At 41.2% G+C, this 26,823-nt stretch overlaps 1 protein-coding gene across 1 annotated transcript in view; it reads right to left on the bottom strand.

The window, feature by feature from the left end:
- Positions 1–1,134: 1,134 nt before the first annotated feature.
- Positions 1,135–26,823, bottom strand: part of LOC307269794 (uncharacterized protein) — a 52,509-nt gene continuing 26,820 nt past the window's right edge. Inside the window, exons 3-5 of the mRNA XM_080052837.1 lie at positions 13,159–13,671; positions 12,273–12,511; positions 1,135–2,144 (exon numbers count right to left, since the gene is read on the bottom strand). Coding sequence (XP_079908963.1) covers positions 1,611–2,144; positions 12,273–12,511; positions 13,159–13,671 — 1,286 coding nt within the window. The 3' untranslated portion in view covers positions 1,135–1,610. The remainder of the gene's footprint in view (positions 2,145–12,272; positions 12,512–13,158; positions 13,672–26,823) is intronic.

Below are 26,823 nucleotides of genomic sequence, written 5' to 3' on the forward strand. Positions count from 1 at the left end.
TAAAATTGCAAGGCAATTTTTTTTTATGTAAACATTTAAAAAAAAGACTTTGATTGTTGCTGAGCGGGGGATTTAGTTATTGCATGTTTTGTTTCCAAATGTTTCATGAATAAAAACGCTTTTATAAACGTCACCCTTTTTATATGTTTTTTAAATCGCACTTTGCATCAACCTGAAAACCCATGGGCTATATTTACAGTAGGCAGCCTGAGCCGATAGAAGAGAAAGCTTTGGGAGAGTGCTCGATGAGGAGCAGAGCTCATTCACGAGCAATGACCCTCAGATGCGCCAGCAGAAGCATCGTGAGAGGCGTAAGCAGCACTAGGCTTGTTTACAGGCTAAATATACGATACACTACACAGAAAGTTTTGTAAGTCGGATTGGAACAGCATTTACTAACAGAAAGAACAGGTTAACGTTTGGAAAAAGTCTCCGAGTAGCGTTCCAACTACCTTTGCAGAGGATACGCTCTGTGGACGTGATGGGTAACTTTTGGAGGCGGGCTGTCGCCGTGCCCACCAAATCAGAAGCTAGGAATGGTCCTGGTATAGTAAATACACATATTTTAATTGGTTGAAAAAATTATTCACTTCTGATTGGGTGGGCAGGGCGCATGTGTTAATTGACCAATAAAGCAACTTAACATAGCATGAAATAAATAATGTGGATAAGAGGTGCTTCTGACTGTATTCATGTAATGTTAATTTATTCTAAAAAGCAGCATTTTCAAACTCGTACCCGTCCCCATTGTTCCACAGTTCAAATCTTGACATTGGGTTTACTATCCAAATTATTGGATGAACGAGGGTCAACCACAGAATCTTGGTATTCTTATTGATAGGAGGAATTTTGAGCTCTGCATTCATTACACAACATGTGTCATCATGGTTTGCTGATGTTTTTATGACCATGATAATAAAATACTTGTGAAATACAGATGTGTCTGGTGTTATCTGTTCTACAGAAACAAAGCTGAAATGTATTTTATTCATTCAGTACAATCTTTAATAAAATGCCAAAACAGCTCAAAACCTTCAGCAGTGAGAGGATATGGAAAAAAGATGAAATAATGTTCAATTCAAACGTTCAAAAAAATCACTCCAATAAAGATGAAGCAACAATGTGTAAGCTGTTCGTTAACAAGAAAGTGAGAGTAATTATAAACATTTCTAAATAAACCACTTTCTAATTAGAATGAACAAAAGGATTATTGATTATAACACAACTTTAAATTGATTCAAAATAACAAATGGTATTGAGCATTACAAAAGTGATTAATGCAAGAAGAAATATGTAAAATTAGAAAGATGCACAACTTTAACGATATTTAAAAAATAAAAAAAATAAGTAGAGACGGATGATTAAATAAGAATACAGTGTTGGCTTCAGGGTCATTCTAAATGTGATTAAAGAATAATTTGACAAAGATACTGCTCAAAACTACATCATGAACCAAATACAAAAAAATCTGGTGTTTCTTCAATGAGTTCTTAAATCAAATGAAATGCACAGAGGAGTTCACACATCATGGTCTGATCGGTCCAGGTTTAAACACACTTGTGTTTCTTCAGGTAGGAGTTTGTAGTGAAGCTTTTCATACATTTGACGCATCAGTACGGTTTGTGTCCTGTGTGGATTAGCTCATGCCGTGAGAGGTGAGACGATGAGCAGAACCGTTTGTCACAGTGTTGACATTGGTGTGGTTTGGTGTGGATACGCTCATGTTTCCACTGTGCGCTGGAGGAACTGAAGACTTTCCCACAATGCTGACATGGGTAGATTTTTTCCTTTGTGTGGATGTTTCTGTGTTTATTGTAAGAACTACTGTGGTTGAAACTCTGGCCACAGTCCTCACAGCTGTACGGCTTCTCTCCAGTGTGAATACGTTGGTGGCATTTGAGGTCTCCTGAGGAGTTGAAGGTTTTCTCACACTGGTCACAGCTGTACGGCTTCTCTCCAGTGTGAATACGTTGGTGGACTTTGAGGGATCCTGCTTGAGTGAATATTTCACCACATTGGTCACAGCTGAACGGCTTATCTCCGGTGTGGATTCTCTGATGAATCATTAAGGCCGACCTCAACCTGAACTCTTTCTTACACTGTTGACAGCGGTGAGGTTTAGGTTTCTTTGTTCCTTTTTGTTTCTGTAGCGACAGACAGACAGAAATACAAAGACAGAGTATGAGTGAGGCAGAGATGTGCAGTCAGGGTCAGCAGTAGGGATGGGAATAGTTAAGATTTTACAACAAATGAAAAGAAGACAAGGACTTTAATGATCAAATACATTGGAGACACAGGTCACACACAGGATGGGGCCAGTAATCACACAGAAGGGACACTTGAAAGGAAGAGACAATGTTGCCTATAAATGTAGATTTATATAAATAACAGAGTAGTATCAATGTTGTATAACAGGCTTTGACTTTTTATGGGTGCCTGTCGCTTTAAGAGCCGTTGCTGATGTTTCATAGAGCATGTGAGTTAAGTTTAGTTTCTGCCATGTGTGTCTGAGTGAGAGCTTCATGTCAGTGTGCACCAGCAGGCGGCTCATCTTTATCTGTCTGTTTACTGTGTATAATACTCCGGGTATTAAGTTCTTGATAAACTAAGTGCCTGCTGCTTTGTTTTCTTTATTGTGAGTTTTGTCACGCATTTGTATGTGCCAATTTGATGTTGAATTTCCTTGGTTCTAATCTAAGTTAAAGCAGCGCTGTTTAGGTTGCTATGGTAGTTAATTGATAGCTTTCCATGTGAAAGGGGAATGTCCTTCACTACAGTGTAGCCGTTCTGACCTGCAGGTGGCCCAATTGCGCTTTGCCTTTATGTGTGATCTGCTCTTATACACAGTCACCAGGAGTTTGTTTATTTTGTCTGAGTGGAATATTCTGTATGTGACTCTAGGATATTTGTTTCTGTATACTATGAATGCATAGCTCAGTTAGAGTTATTTATTAAGTAACCCAAGTGTACAGTGTTATCTAGCCTCTAGTTATTTCTTTATTTAAGATTCATAGAATTATGTGAGGCCTGAGCCTTAGTATTTTTATTTGACTGTTGTTCTAGAAACTGGTGACTCATTCCCGTATTCTAATCGACATACCATTCTTAGATGCTGTTTAACCCTTATTGAGCTAACCCTCCTTCTTTACCTCTCAAACAATATTTTGATTCCTCTCTCCATAAGAAATTATTACATGATAATAAAAGACAACAATTTCCAGAACACATTGAAGTCATTTTCAAAACCTAAAAGATTAAAAACGTTTTTTGATTTTTCCTATAGAGTTAGGATTTACTAATCGCAGTGTTTCCCCTACCATTATACAGGCCTGGCGGGGCCGTCAGGTCAACGGGACCCCCCGCCAGGCCAACAGCAGCCTGACTTTAAAAAAATAAAATATATATTTATTTTTTATTTTTTCATTGATTCCGTAATAATCATTTGCGAGCGTCTGCGCGGCACTGTCGGTCTACCCCTCGTGGGCGCCTGTCTTTACAACCTCTCGTTTGATCATCCCATCAGCTGATCTGTGTGTCTGCTTGTGTGTGTGTGTGTTCTGCGCGCGGCGCGATGCGCGTGTGCATTCGGTGCGCACTTTTTGACATGGAAGCCAATGAGCAGGAGCATGACTAGCAAGCAAACGTTGAACTAGTGCTGAAAATAAAACCAGCACCTGCTCTATGGAGATATTAAGGACTCAGTAACAGGGACGTTGAACAGGAAAAAGTGCTGAGGAAAACTTAGAAAGTTAAAATCGCTACGTCGCCGTGGCAACACAACCAATCTGTATCAACAGCAGAGACAGCGCTGAAAAAACGGCATGCACACGTTTCAGTAAGTTTACAGAAGTGCCACACCGCTACTGCCTTTGGCATTCTTCTCAGAAAAGCATTAATTTATTTTCAGGGGACATATTAATTAATTTATTGTTTTAACTGTTAAGTTATCTTGAAAACAGCAGGCCATAGTAGGCCTACAAGCTTTATTTTGTATTTTGCTTTGTATTTTCAATGCTAGGCCTAGCCTACTTTATTTTTATGTTTTAAATTGAGAAATAGGCTAGATGAAATATAATGGTTGGAATAGGGAATTTGCCTTATGTAGCACACATGTTGATAGGCTAATCATGATGTGTAGCCTATGTTAATTCATTTATTTTCAACAAGGCTATTTGCATTAAAAAAGCTATCTTAAAGGTGAGGTGATTCAGATTATTCCAGAAATGAGACCTGTCTATATTATCTTAGTGTTTATTGTTTTTAATTGAAATCCACGTGTTTTTCTTCAATAGTTTACATGGCTTGTGTCTCCAAATTATTACAGAAAAGTTATAGGCAGGACATATGACAGTTGTTTACAGAGCACAGAATTAAACAGATTTCGCCTCTCAAAGTGCACCAGATTGATGCATTTAAATTTAAAAGGATAAGGTTTCTTCTGCAGGGGGATGCCCCCAGACTCCCCTAATGGGTCCATTCTCACCCAGTAGGACCTAAAAATCCTGTGAGGAACACCACATGTACAAACGTACTAAATGTGAAAGTATAACCCTATGCCCTAATTTTTTTTTTTTTTTTTTTGGCATTTTTATGCTTTATTGATAGTGTAGAGACAGAGTTGAAGTGGGGGCAGAGAAGGGAGTGACATGCAGAGAGCGACCGCGGGCTGGAATCGAACCCGGGTCCGCTGCTGGCCGAGGCCAATGGGGGGGACGCCCTACCAACTGACCTAAGGGCGCCCCATGCCCTCATTTTTAACGGGGCTGTCAAAAGAGGCTCATCCCAAATGGGGTTCGTTTTGGTCCATTTCTTCTAGAAATTTGGTACGCACGCGGAGCGCATACTCTTTATCAGCTCTTACCACTGGGCCTAAAAAAAATTCTAGGGGAAACACTGAATCGGTTACACATATCATTTAGTGGCCTGTAGAGTAGACCCCAGGAGTCAGTTAATTTGTTAGTTGAGTCTAGGTGAACCTTTAAAGATGTTAAACACACTTTACCTAGTAGTTTACTGCCTTTATAAAGTAAATGTAATGTCCACAACTTATACTTTAAAGGCCTACTTCACCGGTTTGAATATGAAGGTGTATTGAATTCTGAGATCCTATGTAGTATAAATGTGCGAAAAAAATTGAAATCGGTTCATCCTAGCCTGAGAAAAGGCCTTCTCGTGATATCTGTGATGTCACGAGAAGGCCTTCTCGTGACATCACAGAAAGAGAAATATAGGGTTAAAAAAAAAAAACTTACTTTGTAAATATTACTGTGATGTCTTTTACTGTGACATCACAGTAATATTTACAAGTACGTTTTTTTTAACCCTATATTTCTCTTTCTGTGATGTCACGAGAAGGAGAAATATAGGGTTAAAAAAAACACTCTTTCTGCCTTTTCTCAGGCTAGGATGAACCGATTTTAATTTTTTTTGCACATTTATACTACATAGGATCTCAGAATTCAATTCACCTTCATATTCAAACCGGTGAAGTAGGCCTTTAAGGGCCGGGGTCCACCTAACGCCTTTTTCGCACACAAGCGTCATTGATTCCCAATGAGAGGCGAGCGTCTCGGAAAAAAGCTGCAGTGCCCAGTGTCCTTTTCCCGAGCGTTTCACCCTTTTAGTGCTGCAGCTTCAAGCGTTTAGAGTTGAAAAAGGCTCAACTTTTCAGAAAAGAGTCGGGATGTCATCTGTGTTTTTATCAACGGGCCAATCAGAGAGTAGATCATCGGGACTCCTTGGCAACCCAGAAGATGGAAGAGAAACTTATTTTGCCTAAACAGTGAAACCAGTGTTGCCTGACAGTGCCAGTGGACAAGATGACAAACGGCTTTATCCTCCGCTGCTCACAGCGTTTTCTCTCTCGCCCCGAAAAAAGGCCCTAACTGAAAGATTATATATGAAGAACAAACTGAGCCAGCTGGGCAAGAATACAGCTCCAAATGATTCAGAATACAATTACTTTCTTCAAACTCGATCAAATTCCTGAGATTCCCAAGATGAAAGGTTATATTCTAGACATGACATGAGGAACTGAGGCTGAGTAGATGCACAGTGTTTTCGGTTAGCGCCGGCCGGCTGTGCGTGAAAGCATTTCCAGCCGGCTACTCTTGCACCTCTACTCCACAAGAAAAACAAACATTACTCTTTCTCTTTCCATTTGCCTCTGTCGCATAAATGTTAAACTGAATTCTCATCTTATACTGTTCAATAAAGTCAGTTTAACTGAGGGAGTTCAAGATCTAAGAAGAATCTGCCTGCTCCACGCTGTGGTGTGAGTGTGTGTGTGTGTGTGTGTGTGTGCGTCTCAGCGGTGCACAAACACAAGCATGCACTCGCGGTGCATCACTCACGGTGGACGAGCGTTTCGGTGAAATATGCTAAAAACGTGAGGACCAGAGTTGACATGAAATACGCTCGTTGTAACTTCAAGTACCGTACTTTTCGGACTATAAGCCGCGACTTTTTCCCCATTTTTCGACCCTGTTATTACACAGCACAGTATATGTTCTGTAGCTATTAGGGATGGGCGTTAGTAATCGAGTACTCCTCGTTTCAAATGAACTCGATTGGTGGATGAGTTTTTGTTTTTTTGTCTGTAGCCTTTAGGCCGGCGGGCCGCGGCCGCCCCGATTTTAAAATGTTATATACGTGTACAAAACGGCACAAAACGGATAAAATAAAGTTTAACAAAATTAAATATTTTGATGCAAGTGCAATAAACTGAGCGTTGTGTCAAACATCAACTGCAAATAACTGCCACCTCCGGCACCGCAGCGCAGCCTGTGTTCTTCACGGCACCGCGGAGCTGAACACGGTCTCTCCTTTCTTCTCCAGAACATTTTCAGGAATATAACTGTCCAATTATTTCAAAGCAGATGATAAAGTTACGTTTATAAAAAGGGGAGATGACACCTGTTACTCTCAGTTAGTAATGAGTAGACTCCAGGTGAGCATGCAAGGTGCTCTCCGCTTGGAAAGAAAAGAAGAAGCAAGGCTTACTTCAGGCACATTTGCTCCGAGCCAACAACAGTTAAGAAGCCTTCAATAGGGAATATGGGGATAAGATTCAAAAACCGGTGTAACGTTCCGTTAATGAGGAATTAGTCGCGGTAATTATTCACGGACACGGAGAGAGCATTACGCGGTTGGATATAGGCCTACAACTATCTGCTTTGGTGAGTTATTTATATGTATTTAAATTGTAGGACAATCATGTTATATTATCTGCTGCTCTTCTTATTTTAAATGGTGACTTAGGCAATTTTCTTTTGTTACAACTACAGCCCATGCTTTTTTTCTCTTTTTCTCTCCCCATCGCAGACCTACTCGATCGGTTTAAATTGTGGCCCGTCTATTTAATTACTTTCAGTGAGGAAAATGGGTTTTAAACTTGTGGGAAACAATCCTTAATATCATATGGCAACTGTGACTGTTTGACATAAGAGAGCTTTATTGTAGTCAACCGTTGTTCTGTAGACAGATGCGTTCTAAAAATAGAAAAAAGTTTAACAAGGAATCGATTGATCCTCGAGGACTGCAAGCGATCACACGAGTAGCGAAAACACTCGTGCCCATCCCTAGTAGCTAGTACTATTGCGCTAAATGGTAACACTTACGTACGTTATGCAAATATGCAACTTGTTTGTCGAAATGTTAATAAATGGGAGCTTCCTCAAGCAGCCATCTCTTTCCCGACAATCCCCTCTGTGCACGAACTCTTGCATATGGTAATTAAACATAACAACTGCGGCTTATAGTCCAGTGCGCCTTATAGTGCGGAAAATATTGTAAGTGAAATAAAACATAAGTTGTTATCCCAATATTGTTAAATCAGTAGGCTACACCTGTTCAACCTGCATTAAACGTGAACACGCAATATTTTAATCTCTTATGTCGGCCCAGAGAAGAACAGCACGCTAGCTCAGCAGTTAACTAGCTAAATAAATCAAGCTGTCTGTCTTTGCCATGAATCATAAAATAATGCATACTTGTATAGCGCTGCTAACTGAGACTAGTGTTAGCAGCCCCTCCTCCCTATAGCAGGATACAGACAGAGGAGAGGAGGAATACTGAACCATGTTTTTCATTCTTTTAAACTTTCCTCAGTATTCTGATGACAGAAATAGACTATGATTTAATCTATTGAGACATTGGCCCTCATTTATCAACCTTGCGTAGACAAGAAAAATGGGTGTACGTACATTTCCACGCAAATCTCGGCATTTATCAATATGGACGTGAGCGTAGGATACGCTCAAATCCCACGCCAGCTCTCAGCTCGTGTACGCAATTTTGTAAACAGCATGGACTCGCAGTGCAGGCTGTGCCGGGTAGCCGATGACTTTGTTGGACAATTATAAGAAGATAATACAAATGCAGTGTTTGCTCAGACCGAAATAAAGATATTAATCACTTAAAATTGTGCAGCTTATGGTGCGCAACTGAGTAAGAGCACTGATTCAATAGTGCACACACCAGCCACTTAGGAGCGCTGCATGGGACTGCGTAAGGGCAGTTATCTCCGTCTGGAGCTGCTGGGGGGACACTGAGGCACGGGGGCTGCATTCATTCAAAATGTTACACAGTATTAAATATGTAGTAGGCCTACACTGCTCTTTATGATAAAAAATACACGGCACAACATTCAGCTTAACATTTTATTTATTTGACGCACTTTTTAGATGTTAGTTCCTCTTTTAATGTGTCATTGATCGCTTAAGCGAGCGATTTATTTCCACCGTTAACCGGCACGTTTTTCCGACCTGCTGGTGGAGCAGGACTGTGGGCACTCTCACAGCTGATCGTTGCCGGGTCGGCTTGTGCAGCTGACGGCCGGGCTGACCACTCCTGCTGTCATACAGTAAAACGCAAAATGTGTTATTTTTAGTTTTTACAACCCTTTTGAGTAGTGCTATCTAAAAGGGCCAATACATTCTAATCATTAAAATCTCTGCAGACCTGTATTTATTTCATGGGGACCATTACCGGACAGTTGGTGCGTCTGTTTCTCCTCTACCACTTAGGCTATATTATGCCCGCACCCTCAGTTGGTTGCATTTCAGAACAGCAACACGCGATGTTTGAGTCAGACCACTTTTTCTTCATCTATGTAAAGAAATGGCGACATATAATTGTATATGCTGTTTTATAGCATTTGAGCGATAGTAGCCTACTGATGTAAACCTAAAATGCAAAATCCTCAGCTGGAGATCGTTTTGTCAACACCAACGCTGTTGACTGCAGCAGTTATTTCCTTCCTAACTGCTGCCTTCTGTTGTTCTTTGATGCCGCTTGTAATGCTCTGAAATGAAACTCTTTTTTTTCTACTGTCGCTGTTATTCTGTCAATTTCTACTTCGGATAAATTCCTCTTCTGTGCCGTAATTCGCATATCCATGTCGTAAAACCTCTGGGCGAGGCCTCTAAACTGAGAAAATATAGGGGCGTGGTACGATCGTTTTCAGCCGCCGCATTTATCAATAATGGCCTGGCGTACGCTGAGATTGGCGAGATACGACTGTTTGATAAATACCACGCGACACCTGGCGTAGGGAGGTATTTGCGCCAGAATCTGCACCAGTTTCCACGCAAAATTGATAAATGAGGGCCATTGAGTATATTTAAAAACGTTTAGAATAAATTACTTTACGAAAGATCACAACTTTGTGGATGTTTATTTTCATAATATTCTATTTTATATTAATATTTTTATGGAAAATCCATGTCTTTCTTCAATAGCTTCTAATTCATCCGACCCAGTGTTGCCAAATTATTCCAAAAATGAGTAGGCCTACTACACAGGAAACAGTTGTTCACACAAAATTCCTCAGATTTAAATTCTTAATTTTCCTCTAAAAGTGCACAAGGTTCATAGCCGAACGACCACGGCAAAAGTTTAATTTATCAGTTAATTAAGTCCAGGGCTCCAGACGACATTTTAGGGGCGCAAGCAGAACATTTAGGGGGACACATTAAATGGAGCTGGAACGCATCTATTCACATTTTTCCCAATTTGAACTATATGAAGCCTACTGATATTGTTATTCCAGCATCTTTTGGACCACACTGACAACAGATGATACAGTTCATTGTGTTTTTGATTTGGCATCACCATGTGGAATCCTTCAGACATTCCTTTAGTAAAAGGCCATTTTCACCACAACCTCTTCTACATCTGAGCCCTCTTATTGTTCCTCCTCTATCTCTGCTGACTCCTCTGTAAGGAAAATTGTTATTGGCCCAAAAGTAACTAGTAGTAGCTAGATGACATAATCAGCTAATTTGCATAATATGCTATTCTGAAAGAGGCAAATTGAACAGAAAATGCTGACCAGGTAGTTTACAAATTAACTAGGCCTATTTACATATTTACAAATTCACTTTAAAAACTTTCTTTGTTGCCATATAACAACAAGATTAGCTTTGTTATAGATATGCAGTGGCCTATTGAATGTGGACCTATAAAACAATGTAGGGGAGAGTGGCCTAAGTTGTGAATTTTGGAAGTTGTTCCACCCCTTGTTTCTAGAAAACCGTGGAAGAAATTGGAAATGTGACCACATATTTAAGAAGAGCCATCCATTTGACTCATCCTGTAAAGAAGGGAGACACAAGGAATAAGATATAAGCACATTTAAGATAAAAAAAACTGTGTTTTGCCTTTCAAAGTAAAATTTCCATGATCAAGGTTTTTTGATTATTGTGTCTGAACAATTATAGACAAGTTTGAAAACATTTGACACATGTTTTAGTGCTTTGGTATGCTACATTTTGAGTCTATACAGTTAGCACGATGTCAGCCCTAAACTGCTGCATCATGCTTATTATCCAAAATTCTGGGGATGGGGTGATTTGTGCCAAAGGGCCTGGGTGAGTCATAAGTAAGTAAGTAAGTAAGTAAAATGTATTTATAAAAGCACATTTATGACAGTTTGCACTGTCCAAAGTGCTGTACATAGTGCATTCAGTAGGTAAACAATGAAGGTAAAATAACAATAACCAAAATAAAAGACGGAAAGCCCATACATCCACATAAACACTGATAGTAGTGCAGAGGTAAGATAGTTAATGGGGAGGAAACACAGCCTTGATTTAAAAAGGCAGAAATGTAGGGGAATCACATTTGTCAGGTGGCAGTTGGTTCCACAAGCACGGAGCAACTAGTGCAAAGTAAATTTCTGAGAGTTGTGCCAGTGGCATGGCTGTATACGCTGGTCACCAAAAGAAAGTGATTGTCTACAGTAGCTCAGAAGAGAGTGACATCTCAATTCCACTTAACGACACCACTGATGAGAGTTCAGATGGCCAGAAAGATGATGATGGTGACTTTGTCATTGTGAGCTTTGCAGGTAAAACCATTAGATCTGCTAGGCCTTGTTTAAGAAAATTGTCCTTCAATCTTTGTCAACTATTTACTTTATTTATTTAAATAAACCTTAAATAAGTAATTGTCTAATGGATTTGTCTCGCATTACAGTTTATGAGATATATAGCAATGGCACAATTCACCCCATGGTATTCTCTCCAACCGCACAACTTACACCACACCGGGGGCAAGTTGTGCATCAAGACAACTTTTTTTCCGAAAGCTATATTTCTTCAACAGTTTATTCCAGATCCAAAGTTTTTATTGCCAGGGATGCACAACACCCTGAAATATATGTACATATTTGAGTTGGAGACTTTACTGTCAAGGCCTTACTTTAAAGTCACTTTGAGTGAAAAGTTGCACAACTTAGGCCACTCTCCCCTACATGTTTAAAAACGTGCACAGAGCAGACACGGTGCTGTCTGTCTGCTGGCTGCTGCAGGTGGCGGGGGAAGCTATCAGCCTGGCCGTGTGAGTGAGTGCTGTCAGCGATGATGGGTATACAGCCGTTGCTACTCTGCTCTGGTGACCACATTTTTTTTTTAAGTTGCAAGATGTGTCTCTCTGGACTTCAACAGCCTTAGCGCTACGGCGGAAAGTCGGCAAATATAGCGGAAAAACTCGGCAGTTGGCAACATGTTAAAGACTTAACGACAGCTGGACACTGCAATGAAAGTAGGTCACGTGATCCGCGCAGTTGATTGTGTAACTGTTCACTCGCGGACTGTCCCTTCTCTTCTCTCTCCCTCGCTCTTAAATCACTAATAATAATAATGAAAACATTTCGGCGAGTTTTCCGCTCAGCCCAGATGAGCAGCAACATGTAAGAGCAGTTAAGTGGGGACAGCACAGACACTTATTGTATTACTGTATTCATACATTATTACACATTTTCTACGTACCCCAGAGTCATCAGCAGGTGTCTGTGGTGGTGAGGAGACATCTGGTGGTGGTATGGAGGCAGCAGGCTGGGAGGAGGAGGCAGCAGGCTGTGAGGAGGCAGAGGAATGTGGGTCATGGAGGAGACCTGCTAGAGTGGAACCAGCTTCTTCCTCCATCATGTCCTCTGTCTCCTCAGTGTCAGGGTCCATCATCAGGGCTCCAGTCTGACTCAGGAGGGAGTCCACAGCAAGCAGCTCTCCTGTCAAAGAAACAACAGACACACATTAAAAGCTGTGTTCAAAGCATATGTGTAACAGAGTTAAACATGCATTTTAATATAAACTTTGTATTCGTAAGTTCTATCTTAGTTATTTTTGTATTCATTGTCATTCTTATTCAGGTTTACAGTGGAAATGACCTGCACATCGCCTTGTCTGTACCCTCTTAAATGTCTGTACCTCCCGTTTCCGCTCAATCTGTCGTATTGCATTGCTGTGTGTAAAGACCCTTCCTCGTTAATGTATTGTTTTCTTTAGGAAATTGGGCCATTTATGTTGCATCTTTAGGTGCATAATACTTTATATTAATACCGCTACATTACCCAGCTGTTTTGTTTTGACTGTAAATATAAGTTTTGTAGACTATACACTAAATATTTTCCTACACTCCATCAGCTGCTGTTTCTATATGTTCAGTTTGGTTATTATGAAGCTGAGAGCACTGAAGGCCAACACACTGTCTTGTGTCTTCGGAGTTGATCTTACCAAGTGAATCTTTGCTCACAAACATCACAGCTTTTGAGTTTTTTTTTCCAGTGCGGATGACTATGTGTTCTGTCAAATGTCCCTTTCATATTTAATTGTTTCTTACACTCAGGGCAGCTGTGTACTTTCTCTCAAGTATTACCTTTTATATCACTCTTTAAACCCAACTGAAGCTCTCTGGTCTCCTCAGACTCATCACCCCTGTATTCAGACTTAGAGGAGTCTTCAGGCTGGTCTTCAGTCTCAGGTTGTGAATGTGGGTCTGGATGGGAGTTCCTGGCTGGTTCTGGTCCTCCACTGTCCTCTCCATCAGCTGCTGTTTCCATCTGTTCAGTTAGTCTTTGATGAAGCTGTGAGGACCGAGGACCAACAACCTCAAGTGTTTTGTTGCGCTGACATCCAGAAATCCAGTGGTATTTCAAGGTCTTTTCTCCACCGTCTTCAGTCTCTTCACAATCTTCACTCTTCACAGTTACAGGAGTGAAGGGGAACTTGATATCTTGAAGCTGCTCTCCCTCCTGACTGCTCCACACTTCCTCCTGTTCCTCTTTAATGTGTGGGGGCTCTGGTGGTGGCTCCTCCTGGTCCAGACTGGGGCTCCACTCCTGCTGCTCAGGGGGAACCTCTTCTTTAACCACCACCAGCTGCTGGACGTCTGCAGGGAAAGGTCAAACACAAGGAAAACCACATGAGTTTATGTTGAAGACAAACTTAACATGGAGACTCTGATGCAAGAAACAGCAGCTAAAAATCCGGTCACACTTTATAATAACTATCCGTTGTAACTCGTTAATAGATCATTAGTAAACTCTTAATTAATGATTATTAATGATTTGTTAAGTGTTTGTTAGCAGTTTGTTAAGGATTTATAACAATGGTTTATAGTTAATAGCTTAATAATTGAATCAGTTCATCTGGGAGGTAATCCGAGATTAACTGATCACGTCACGTTCAAGTCCATGGCATGCACAGTGTGTATTGAGTTTATTTAAAAATATTTGAAAATGGGGCTGCCCTCAGTTGCCCATGCACTGTGTATAGTCTATAGCCTATTTCAGCCTCGTCGGTATCTCGGATTACCTCCCAGATGAACTGATTCAATTATTAAGCTATTAACTATCTACCATTGTTATAAATCCTTAACAAACTGCTAACAAACACTTAAATCATTAATAATCATTAATTAAGAGTTTACTAATGATCTATTAACGAGTTACAACGGATAGTTATTATAAAGTGTTACCAAAAATCCAAAGTGCCGTCATCTGTCTGCTGGTAAATGTCTCTGTCATTTAATTTTGTAATATAGCTTTTGTGTGGAATTATATTAAATGCAAAGTTATGATTTATTTAAACTATACTTGTACTAAATAATAATTTAAAATGTTAACGTCTGCATTTTTCTGTGCAAATCGTAATATTGTATTCCTTTTTTAATGTTATGTCACTTGTTTTGTAATAAGGTTTTTATTTTGTGGGTTATTTTCTATCTAAAATAAAATGAAATGTCAAAGACAAAGCTATCCAGTTCTGTGTGAGTGTATGAACAGTGGTGGACCTGACTGCAATGCAATGGGGGGCGCCAGCTAAAATCTTGCCTAGGGCGCCAAATTGGTCAGGGCCGGCCCTGCCCAGGTGGAAACAGGGGCCCAATCCCAAATGACTCCCTAGGCCCTCCCACTCCGTGAGCGAGTGTCACTCGCTGTGCAGTCACCCTCGCGGCTGTGGAGTGCCACTCGATCATTAAGGGCGAGGGTATAACAACGGTGCGGCTTTGGCAAGCCCTCGCCTTTGCCAGACGGAAACAAGAAGAAACCTAGAGACACTAGTTTGTTAAGTCTTTATTTCTCACCCTAAAATAAAATTCCACCACATTTATATTTGACCTGAAACACTCTCTACATTCATATAGGCTACGCATGTGAGAGTAAAATGTAGTATTGAATAAAAACAAACTCACTCCCATGCTTTTTTGGCTGCATAATTTATTTGTTGTTAAATATTTTCTGACTGCATATTCTCAATTTTACCAGCTTAGTCTGTAGTGGAGAAACGGGTGTTTGATCCACTGTTTAATTATCCTTTTAGTTTAGGCTACATGCACAGCATACAAAACCAGGGAAGAGAACAATAGTCTGCTAAAGCATGTATTCCACTTGTCATGATACGTTAATCTGTCATTACGACCGGCGAATCGCGGCAGTTAATTAGCGCGCATAAATTATAATGCACTGCAAGGGTTTTTCATAAATAAGGAAAGTCATGCGCTCCAGCTGACTGACGTCACCGCTGCTATCACCAACCCTCATCGTCTTAAACAGAAACACAAATCCTACTAACAATATAAGGAAATAATAATCACTGTCCCTTATTAACTTGTGGGCATTTTATTTGTCTGCTTCATTTTATCTTTTATCCACGGTCCTGAAAATACACTAACGGTAGACAAGTGGCATAATCAAATCAACAAGTGTAAAACAACATGTTCGTTCCGATATTGTAGGCTACCCTCCGGTTCCGTCATTTAAGGCTTTGCATAAAAATAATCAATCAAATGTCTGCTTGAGGAGCACGTTTAGTTTATAATTCGGGAAACACACTCCATGGAACTCTCATTTGTAGGTTGGCTCTTCCATTCCGGACATAATTGATTGGCGGACACCTGTGTCAAACGTAGGGATGAGCCTCCATCGATGCAGACTCGGTGATCGAGGGCTTTATAACTCACTTACACTCGAGGCCCTCCACACGAACGCGCAAACGGAGGGATAGTGCAGGGTTTTTCCTGGCTCAGAATGGGCCTTTGGGGGGTCAGTACCAGAGTTTCCGTTGTCCGGTAATTACCGGTCATTGACCGGAAAAAAATTACGGGGACCGAAAATTCTAATTGTCTCCGGTCAGATTGTCTGGTTGAAATAATTCCCTCTTCACACTTTGAATTGTTTTAAAACATGCTACAGTGATTTTCAACTATTTAATACTACTGAATAGATGAAAAACCATGTTTCATTCATTTAAAACAATAACTGTGTAGACTGTAGCGAATGCGTAAAAGGAAAAGGAAAACAAACTGCATGACGCGCTCTCGTTTTGATTGAATGGACTGTTTACAAACTACAAAAACGGCGACATCAAGCGGGAAAATCAAAGCCTAAGCCACAGCAAAACAAGGACATATTATATATAAGAATGACTTCTTCATACCAAGAAGCGGCCAGTCTCACGTAAGTTGCAATGAAGAAGACTGACTCCGGAGAGACAGCTGATGCCCGTGGCTCAGCCGAAACGGAGGGAGAGAGAGCGAGCGAGAGAAAGAGACTGTTAAACTCATTAGTGCATTTATTTTTTATTTTTTTCAAATAGGCTAGTATTTGATATGAGAAAAGACCTAAACTTTATTTAAAGTAGGCTATAATAGTAGCCTAGGTAAGTCGCTGCAGGCCTACTGTTATAAGCCAGTATACCTACTGTCGTTTTGATTTTTTATTATGGCTTTCTGACTTGCAGCGTAAATAATTGTGTCCGCACTTTATAATATGACTAGCCAGTTTGTTTTATATGAACGACTCATTATTTTGCGTGTAGACGTGTCAGAGTCATATATCGACAAATCAGTCGATTCATTGACTTTTTGCAGCGGCAGGGCAAACAAATTGCGATCGGAGGTTTCCTTTAAGCACCACAGACAGCGGCCACCGTAATGTTCAGAATTTGCACCAAAACTCTAATGATAGTAATAAAGAGAAGCTTTATTTAAACGCTGTCCATGTGACGGTGGTGACTGGTTGTATATCGGTTTGCTGTAGACATCTCACGGAGGGAAGCGGCTGTTTCACTTTACTTTTTCTCCGGTTGCGCAGTCAGTTTGGCGACATGGCACTGTGATTTTCGGGCTCGATAAATGTAATCAGATAGCCTTCCCACCCTGGCAGCCCTTACGGGCGGAATATCCCCGATTATGATTTTAGTCATCAAACCACAGAGTCTGTCTGCGCATCGGCTCACTCTCTCACACTGGCGAGGTGTCACGGTGAAACGCTGCTTTCCTCGGACGAAGGCTTTTTTATAAACATCCCAGTCGTAAATGGGTGTTATAACTTTATGCTGCATAATTTGCATTGCACTATTTTCTCATTTGTTTGAAAAAAATCTCCAAACCATTTGTGAAGCTGACATTTTCATGTACACACAGCAGAAGTGAAGCTCCTGCAGTGCGCTCACAACCACACATTTAACTCGCATACGGCTGCGTCTGACGTCTTCCATTTCCAACAACAATCATTATAATAATACAATTATTTTGAGATTTCAGTCGGCTACGAGTCGAAAATCGGTGTTGAGTCGACATTTTTCACAAAGTTCTAGGCAAAAACTGCTGTTTTATTTCCTCTGCTTTTGAAGTGAAAAATATGCCTAGCCTATCGGCACATTAAATGTTTTGTGCTTTGATTGAATTGTGTTGTCGTCACTGCCTGTTGAAAGTAGCCCACATTTAAATATAGTAGGCTAAAAATATACATGCCTTGATGATATCAATCTTTATATACAGTAGTTGCTTATCAATAGGCCTACTTGAACTGGATTTTTCCGATATGACCGTTAATGAAACCTGGTCACATGACCGGCACCAATTTTGTCTAGCGGAAACCCTGGTCAGTACGCGACCGACTTTTTTTGGGGTCACGACAGTAAAGGCAAACGGTTTGTGTATTTTAAGAGGGGTGTTGGGAGAGGGGAGTTTCTGTCCAGCTCAAGAGCATTTCAGTCAGCCTGTCAATCACTGCGTTACCATGGAGCTCACTGACGCTTATGAAATCACAATAAACAACCTGTAGATATGAAGTCAAAATACTAATAATGACTAGGCCTAACTGTTTAATACTTTAATTGTTTCTAATTGATCTAAACCATGGAAGAAGGTAGGGCTGCTCAATTATGAAAAAATCATAATCATGATTATTTTGAGTAATCACATTGTGTTATCACGATTATTAAAGACAGTTAATCATTGATTTAAGAACATTATGCATTTATTTTACTTTTAACAAGGTTTTTTTTCTAAAAACACCATGACTTTGGACTTTAAACAAAGGCCTAATTGAACTGAAAACAGGGAGAATAGAAATAGGCTAAATAAGTGAAACATATTTTGAATAATTTAATAAAAATATGTAAAAATAAAAATAACCAGTTGTAAATGGTGTTGATAGGGCACGTCTTTTGCTAGCATTAAATGTAAGGGCATGATTTATTTATGTCATGGAGCTGGCTGGATAGGCAGTTGCATTGTAGTGTTGACAGTTGTGGTGGCAGGAGTTAAGGAGCTTTAAACTTCCTGTGTTTTTATTCATTGATTGCTTGGTCATAGACCACTATGACTCGACTTAAAGTGAATAAACAAATTGGTCGGGATGTTTAAAGGTGCAGATCAGGTCGTATATCACTTTTCTTTCTCTCTCTGTCTCTCGGTCGCGTATGTCATGTTACTCGCGTGTTCGCGCGTGACAAATCTTGCACATTATTTTAGTTTGTTGTGAGTCTGAAGTGTTTTCAGACAACACAATTAGTTTTACCTTTATTCTCGTCATCTAGAAGTTTTTCAAAACACCCGGCAATGCGCAACATCTCCCTCGTAGCTACTCTCTGGACTAGCCTTTAGCGAAACTATCAGGTGAGGGAGGGGCCGAGCGGAGCTCACGGCTGAAAGGGTTTGCTGCATTTATAAGCCCTGCATGCCCCGGCGAGCGGAACAATGATAGTTTAATAACGATTATCCCCGACCTGATTTCTTTTTTTACAACTGAGATTGCAAGTAATATGACTGGAATGGCGCGGAAATGGAAACACATTTGGAGCCGTTTTAAGTAGATTTTTATTTATTTATCTATATATAAAAAAAAAAAAAACACTTTGGCGCTGAGGATTTTCCTTTGGCGGGCGCTAAAATTCCTTTGGCCGGCGCCAACATTTTTTGAATGCAGGAAAAACCCTGATAGTGGATAGGGATAGGGTGTAGGGGGTGGATCTAGATTTGGCCAGGGTCTAAGATGGCGGGACCTCTTTTTATTCACACGAGGAGAACAAAGAGACGCCACGGGTTAACCACACCCCTCCCCCTCCAAACAAACAACACAGAGAACAAGAGCGAGCCATGACGCCAGGAGATTTGACTTGACTTTTCTGGTCAACATGTTGTGTAAAGTTGGAGACTTCCAGAAGAGAGTATGAAGGAGTCCTGTGCTCTCCGTCTGTCCCACAAGCTGGGCTGGACTCGTGCTCATTCTCATTCTGTCCACGTGGCCAATAAACAAACCTCAACTAAGAATCAACATGTTGCACGAGTGAATTCATCTTCCTCATCTCCACGTCACAACCGAACTCTTTCCTGGCAGCTAGAACCAGGCCCAGAGTGGCTAATCGGGAGAACCGGGAGCATTCCTGGTGGGCCACTCTGGTTTTTGGGCTGCGAGGGCCGGTCCAGTCATGGCACTGGGTTAAAATATCATTATACCTATTGGTGCATTAAAAATCACATTATTAGTCCGCAGTTAAGTTACTGCTAATGGAAACTGACCATTTCCTACAGCTTCAATTTCACATTAAAAGCATCTAACTGGCGTAACGTGAGATGACTTTTATTTTGAAGCAGAAACAGGAACTTAGGGCCTCCTAGCCCTGCTGCGTGTCTCTCACTAGCAGCATGTCTTCCATGTCGGACTACGAGGTGAAAGATAACTTGTAATTCTGCGCTCATATCAAAGGCTTTATGAAAGTTAGTGACATCCCCCAGTCATTTATGTTCAATGCATGCTCGGGACAATGGCGACTGGAGCGTCGGCTGCACTGGGATTGATTGATTGCTTGATTGATTTATATTTATTTCGTCCATGGATGTCTTCCAACAAAACTCATTTCAACATTCTCACATGTACAATCCATAAAACCATGACGAAAAGGAGGCAGGGTGAAGAATCTTATATTTCCTGCCCCCTCAAAACAAAACAAACAAAAAGAAAAACACTCTACATGTCAACTCATGTCAGTGCATGACGATAATAAATGAAACAAAATAGAAACCAAAACATGAATCTGAAACTGATTCCAAAACAAAGCAAACCATGATCACAACCATCAATATAGAAATCATAAATTTTTCTTTCTATATTATATATAATATACAATATTTTTATTTCTATAAGTGCTCATACAAATTCATTGTTTTCTCTTTAAATCGTTTTTTAAACTGAAATATATTTGTACATTGCTGTAGTTCACGCTGCAGAGAATTCCATGAGCCCGAATTCGAACATGTAGGCCTATTCGGATGAGCACGGATAATGAGATGATCGATCCGAATACGTTTACTTCGCGAATAATCTCGTTATTATTCAGGAAACAACTATTTATTTATTTTGCCTATCATGCACTTAATTTATGCAGTGCGTTCTGCCTTAACTTGAGTGGCACCTATCAGCTGTTCATCTCCGCTGCCGTGGCAGAAAAGAGATAGACCGGCTGCGTTTATGCATGGCCCCGTGAGCTGCGGTCTCTCCATTCCGCTGGATGTTTGTGAACCCGAGTCACCTTCAGTCCCTCCTGACTTTTATTTATTTAAAATCTCTGAACGTGAACCACGTCTCTTGATTTAATAAAATTGATCTTTAAATATTCGATCTGCAAACACTTCGCTTGTTTAGTTCATACAATCTGTTTATAACTAAGAGATTTGCTCAAAAAAAGTTTCGTTTTTGTGCGTTGATCAATTAGACCACTAGATTATAAAACACTGTTTCCTAGTCTAAAGTAATTATTCATTGAACTAAGTTAGAATTTAAAAAAGAGAGGGAGAGAGAGAGATAGCGAAACAGAGATAGGCCTATGAGAGACAGAGGGAGAGAGAGAGAGAGAGTGAGAGAGAAGAGGGAAATAAATGGGCAAAATAAATCTTATCTAGATCGATTGTTGGAGCCATTTTGCCACTCTTTTGTTTGTTTTATTTGGTGACCTGTATTTTTGTGTTGTGACCACTGGGTGGAGCTTTGGGCTCAACAGAAAGCATAAAGCTAATCACCGGGCACGGCCAGGTGTGTGTAATTGGGAAGCAAACAATTTTGTACCGTGAGCGTGGCGTGATATGTCAGTGATATGTTTGAACTGTATATAACCATTGGAAAGGAACTGTACCTACATGAATGAATCAACTGGAATATGTGCTATTGGTGAGCACCGCAATAAACGAGTCACAGCACTCAAAGCGATAAGGTTGTATCAGACATTTATTACTGGCACCACAAACACACGTACGACAAGAGTTCTCCCACACCGCACCAAACAGGCTAATGTAGAGTCGGATAATTGGCTCTACATTAAAGTACAAAATTGGCTAAAGGAACTCGCCAGGATCGCCATTCACGGGACTGAACAGCTGATCGAAGCCGCCGTCGTTGGATTTCCCCAACTAGGACACCATCGCGGGTTTTCTGTTCTTTCCATTGGAACATTTGGATTATTACGACAGCTTCTACTGGCCGAGCAGCAAGGACCACCAACCAAACCGCAACGGACATTCACCGCGACAGTGTCAATCAACCGGACCGGAGGTATGTTCAGCGCTACCAACTACGTGGCCAAATAAACATTGTGTGCGGACACAAACTATTGACTGAAAACCAATTAATTGGTTCGGACTGGTATTTAAATAATCTGTGGCTGGTCTAATCTGTGAAAGGTGTATTCAAAGTGTGTGTTTGATTGTGATTGGTTGAATATGGATTCTGAAACAAAGTTGCAAAATGAAGGTATTAATGTTGACGAGATTACCACTGCGGACACGCAGCCCGGTGGGGGCGCGGCCAGCCGTGAAAATAATAACACTGTCAAAATAACAAAAAAGGCATTGCATGATGAACTGGAAATACTGCAAAAAACAAGAAAGTCCAAACTCAACAAAGCATCAATTGTTAAAAAGGCAATACAAGGGCTAATGGAGGACAGACAATATGAAACTGTGTTGAAAGGTACTTTTGAAAAATACAGAGCGCTGTGCAATGAAGTAAAGGAAACTAATACATCTCTGTTAAAACTGTTACCCCCTGCAGAAAAGGACAAAAATGAAACACGGTTCAAAGCAAAGTTGCTAGGTTTACATGAATTCATGGAAACAATGGAAAAATGGTTGGCAAATGCAGACATTTCCAAACCTGCAACAAAGGTGAATGAGGTGAAGCCCAAAGACTGCATTCCCATAATTTCTGCAGAACAACCACCACCTGCAGAACAACCACCACCTACACAGCAACAACCATTAACACACCAACATGCATATTGGAGTGCAACACAGAATGACATTCAGAATAGGATAACCATGGTTACAGTGAACAAAAATGTGAACAGGACATCACAATCAAAATCAAGGCTTATAGGAAACAGTCTTGCAACCACTGTTGCCATTGAAACCCTGTCATCTGAGCAATCCAGAAGTCTCAAGTCAAAGTCAAACAATGACGTTGATGTTCCTCGCATCCAAGCTGACTTGGAGTTGTTGACAGGTACCAACGACTCCAAAATGCTTGAACCCTGGGAAGCAGTGAATAATGTAAAGGAACCCGATGCTGTTAAGGTGAGAACACACCGGGCGCGTTGGGTGTGGTGGGCGCGTTGAAAAATCCTATTTTTGCATAGGGAACCATTGGTTGGGGCGCGAGGATCCGTTGGCCGCGGCAAAGCGTTGCTTTGGGCACTTTGGGCGCGTTGCCAAAGCGTCACCGCGCCGGCAAAGCGTCAAAAAGCGTCACCGCGCCGGCAAAGCGTCAAAAAAAAGATGAAAATATTGAACTTTCAACGCTCCGGCGCGTGACGTTTAGCCGCGTTGGCCAATCAGCGGTGAGCTTGACCCTACGTCACTGGCAGAGAGCCGGAGGACAGAAAAATCTGAGACAAAATGGAGGCGCAAATAATCACCGCTGTGTGTGCGAGACCGTGACAACACAGAGGCAAACACCGAGTAGGAAATGTATTTACGGCTGGCTGCCTGGTGCTGTATGAAGCCGCTCGGGGTTACAAGACGTGGGGAAAGTGAACCAGGAGCAAATAATCACCGCTGTGTGTGCGAGACTGTATAAACACCGTGGAGGAAATGCGGCTGGCTGGTGATATGAAGCCGCTCGGGTGGGGAAAGTGAGCCAGGAGAATGGGCTTCCTGGTTAATTCAGTGAATATGTGTGGCTGTGCTTAAGCCGATAAACCAAGTTAGCACCGGTCGGATAGCGTTAGCTAACTCACCCGGCTGTGTGCGGCCACCACCTCCATATAATGAACCCAAACATAACGGCTAAATCCGGGGAACTTTCACAACGAGTACAGCGAAGCACCGGTGTTTATGCCTGCCCTATAGGCTATCTACGCCAGCCACGGTCCCGTCACAGCCAGGTAATGTAGGCTACTTGCCTTTATTTTCTACTGCCCTGTGCACAATGCTGCTGTAAATGTGTTTGGTATGGAGCTGCCTTGCTGTTTGTGTTCATTTCCGAGTGGCGTGAATCTGCAATGCTGTTTTAAGGCTATTCGTTCCGTTCACTTGCTGTTTATTTGTTTTTTGGCACAATTGTTGGCCGTGTAGAAGTTGTTTTTGTGTGGACATGAACGCTGTTGTGTCGGGTCGGATCTGATCGCAGCCATGGTTGATTAGGGGAATAAATATATCGGGGGAGACTAGCTGCGTAGCTCCGTTCCTCGGACTCCCACAAAAGATAGAGCGCAGCGATGGGGATTATCTCAGCCATGGTTGATCAGCAATAGAAAAAGCAGGGGAAAATAAGTTTCGGGCGGGCTCATCTACGTAGGCCATGACGTAGGCGCGTTGCTTTTGAGCGCGTTGGACAATTTTTTGACACAAAATGACCACGCGCCAGTTCGGGTGCGTTGGTCGCTTTGGCCCAAAGCGCCAACGCGCCCGGTGTGTTCTCAGCTTTAGGACCCTATTGGGGTGGGTCATTAATGGCACCCTTCAAGGATGCAGTAATGCACAGTGTGAGATTGGCCACACTGCTTTTACTGTAAACAGGATTTCCATAGACTGGCTGGTGGAGCAGGATGAGGTGCAGATGGCTAACACAGAGTCAGAGAAGCAGCTGCAGGAAACCCAGGTCAGTTTGCCACTGAAGAAGTCTGGATTGTTGGAATTAGCCAAAGAGATGGAAGATGCAACCAAAGCAACATCTGCAGATTCTACATTCTCCACTCCAACTCTTCAAGCTGAATACAACCAGTTTCTTGAAAAGAAGAACTCTGAAATCATGGAGCTAAGTCTGCAGCTTGGCAAGCAGAAGTATCTCACAAGTCCAATGCAGGACACAGTGTCCCACAAGGATCACATCGTATCTTCTTTGAAAGAGCAACTAAGGGCTGATAAAGAAAAACCCAAAGTTAAGAGGATGAGGTTCCACAGAACGAAGAGAAAGAAAAAGACAGTGAGGAAAAAACCCCGCTAGCTTCAATTGAGAAGCTTAGAAACCAGAACATACTGGACAGGCCAGTGATCAAGTTTGTCTTTTGCCAAAAAGCTGCAATATGCATGGCAACTCACACTGGTACCCTCTTACAGAGGTAGTTTTGATGTATTGGTTTAAATGTCAAATGGTTTATTGGCTCCAATTGTATTATTAAGTTTTTAATTGTTTATGCCATCCTGCCATTCACAATTAGGGGCCGGTGTGTTGGAGCCATTTTGCCACTCTTTTGTTTGTTTTATTTGGTGACCTGTATTTTTGTGTTGTGACCACTGGGTGGAGCTTTGGGCTCAACAGAAAGCATAAAGCTAATCACCGGGCACGGCCAGGTGTGTGTAATTGGGAAGCAAACAATTTTGTACCGTGAGCGTGGCGTGATATGTCAGTGATATGTTTGAACTGTATCATTGGAAAGGAACTGTACCTACATGAATGAATCAACTGGAATATGTGCTATTGGTGAGCACCACAACAAGCAATAAACGAGTCACAGCACTCAAAGCGATAAGGTTGTATCAGACATGTATTACTGGCACCACAAACACGCGTACGACAAGAGTTCTCCCACATTGCACCAAACAGGCTAATGTAGAGTCGGATAATTGGCTCTACATCGATGATACAACTTCGTTTAGTTAAAAATAAAAAGGGACAGAGATGAAAAAATAAAATTAATTGGGCAAGTTTATGATTTACTGTGATGTAATAGGCCTACTGTTTCAGACTCTGAATGTTCAATGTCCCCCAGTCAAACGTGTAGGGGCTCAGACAGTTCATATAACTTATAATGAGAGAGAGAAACAGATGAGAAGTACAGTATGAGGAAAATATATCTCATTATTGATAACATGCCAATATTAAATCAATTTGAGGCTCTGAAGGGACAATAATTGTTGGTGACATTTTTTTAACACATAAGCCCCAGCCACTTCCGGTTTCATATCCGAATACAGACATATAGATAATTGTGTTTGTTGAACAGATATAATGACGTCTCCGTACACTCCTACTGCACATAGTGGCACCATGGCAGGCACCTGAGTAGGCTAGGCTAAACAGGAGCATTTGAGTCCACACAGTCTAAAAACACAGAATTACAAGGGTGCAGAGAACAGTGCACTTTTGCAGACGTACATATTAAGGTTGGTATTACATTACATTAATAATGTCGGCGTGAACTAAAGTGGGCTGGTCTGAGGCATGAAACTCCAGGGCTGAAAATGAGTCCCACTCCGGCCCTGGCTAGAGCTAACTGCTATCTCCACGCTACAAAAGTCCACATGCGGTCCGTTGCTAACCCAGTGTCCCTCGTGTCTGTAGTGTGACGTCATGAGCACTGACCTGAGCGTTGCGCGAGCCTGCTGTTTGTCTCGTGGGGACATCGGTGCTCCGGGTCCTGGTTGTCCTCCTCCATTACAGGTATCTGAGATCCAGCAGCTCTCCTCTGTGGCTGCTGCTCTGAGTGCTCAAGCACGAGACGGTCACAATGATCTGCGAGATCTCGAAGTAAGTCTCGCGGTCACTTCGCTAAACCCCGCCCCCTGTTGCAATGAGTGTAGATGATTGGCTCCTTGGAAAAATAGTTTACCAGAATAGTGCAGTGGTTGTGTGTCACATACAGTAGGCCTATGTCATAAAAGTTAATACGGAGAAAAGGCATCTTAAAGATTATACACAAATTATACAAAAATGCAATTGTCCATTTACTGTGGGGGAGCTGTACAGTTGTACAGAGTGATCATGTGCATCAAGATCAAACTTATGTTATGAAATAGAGATATGTGACAGTGTGGGCAGTAGCCTATGTTAAGTTACATTAATGACCATATACTTGTATCACATGATGAATGTGTGAATTATATTTTTATTAATGGCAGCTTATCAATGAGAACACTTCAAAACTGATCTATAAAGAACCACACCGGATATAAAAAGGGTCAATTTTGTTTATTTATCAATCTTACCTGTAAATATTATCCTTTTTCCCCCCTACACAAATATTAAGATCTCATCCACCACAATGCATCCCAACAAGTTTTTGAGCAACTCCATGTTCAGTCTCACTTTACTATTGTTGTAATCATGATTGCTTTACATGTTGTGCATTTTACTGTATAAGAAAATGGAAGGGTTGTTAAGTGCTGGGGACAAAGTTCCGTATATTGAATCAATCTATTATGTAGAAAAATATATATATGGATGGTCCTGAAAATGACTGTTATACTGGTGAAAAACTGTCATAGCATTATAAGAAGACTATTTTTTCATTTTACAATTCCTAATTTATTTTTAGGACGTTG

The sequence above is a fragment of the Ammodytes marinus genome (genome assembly GCF_949987685.1).
Source record: "Ammodytes marinus genome assembly, chromosome: 24".
Classification (NCBI taxonomy): domain Eukaryota; kingdom Metazoa; phylum Chordata; class Actinopteri; order Uranoscopiformes; family Ammodytidae; genus Ammodytes; species Ammodytes marinus.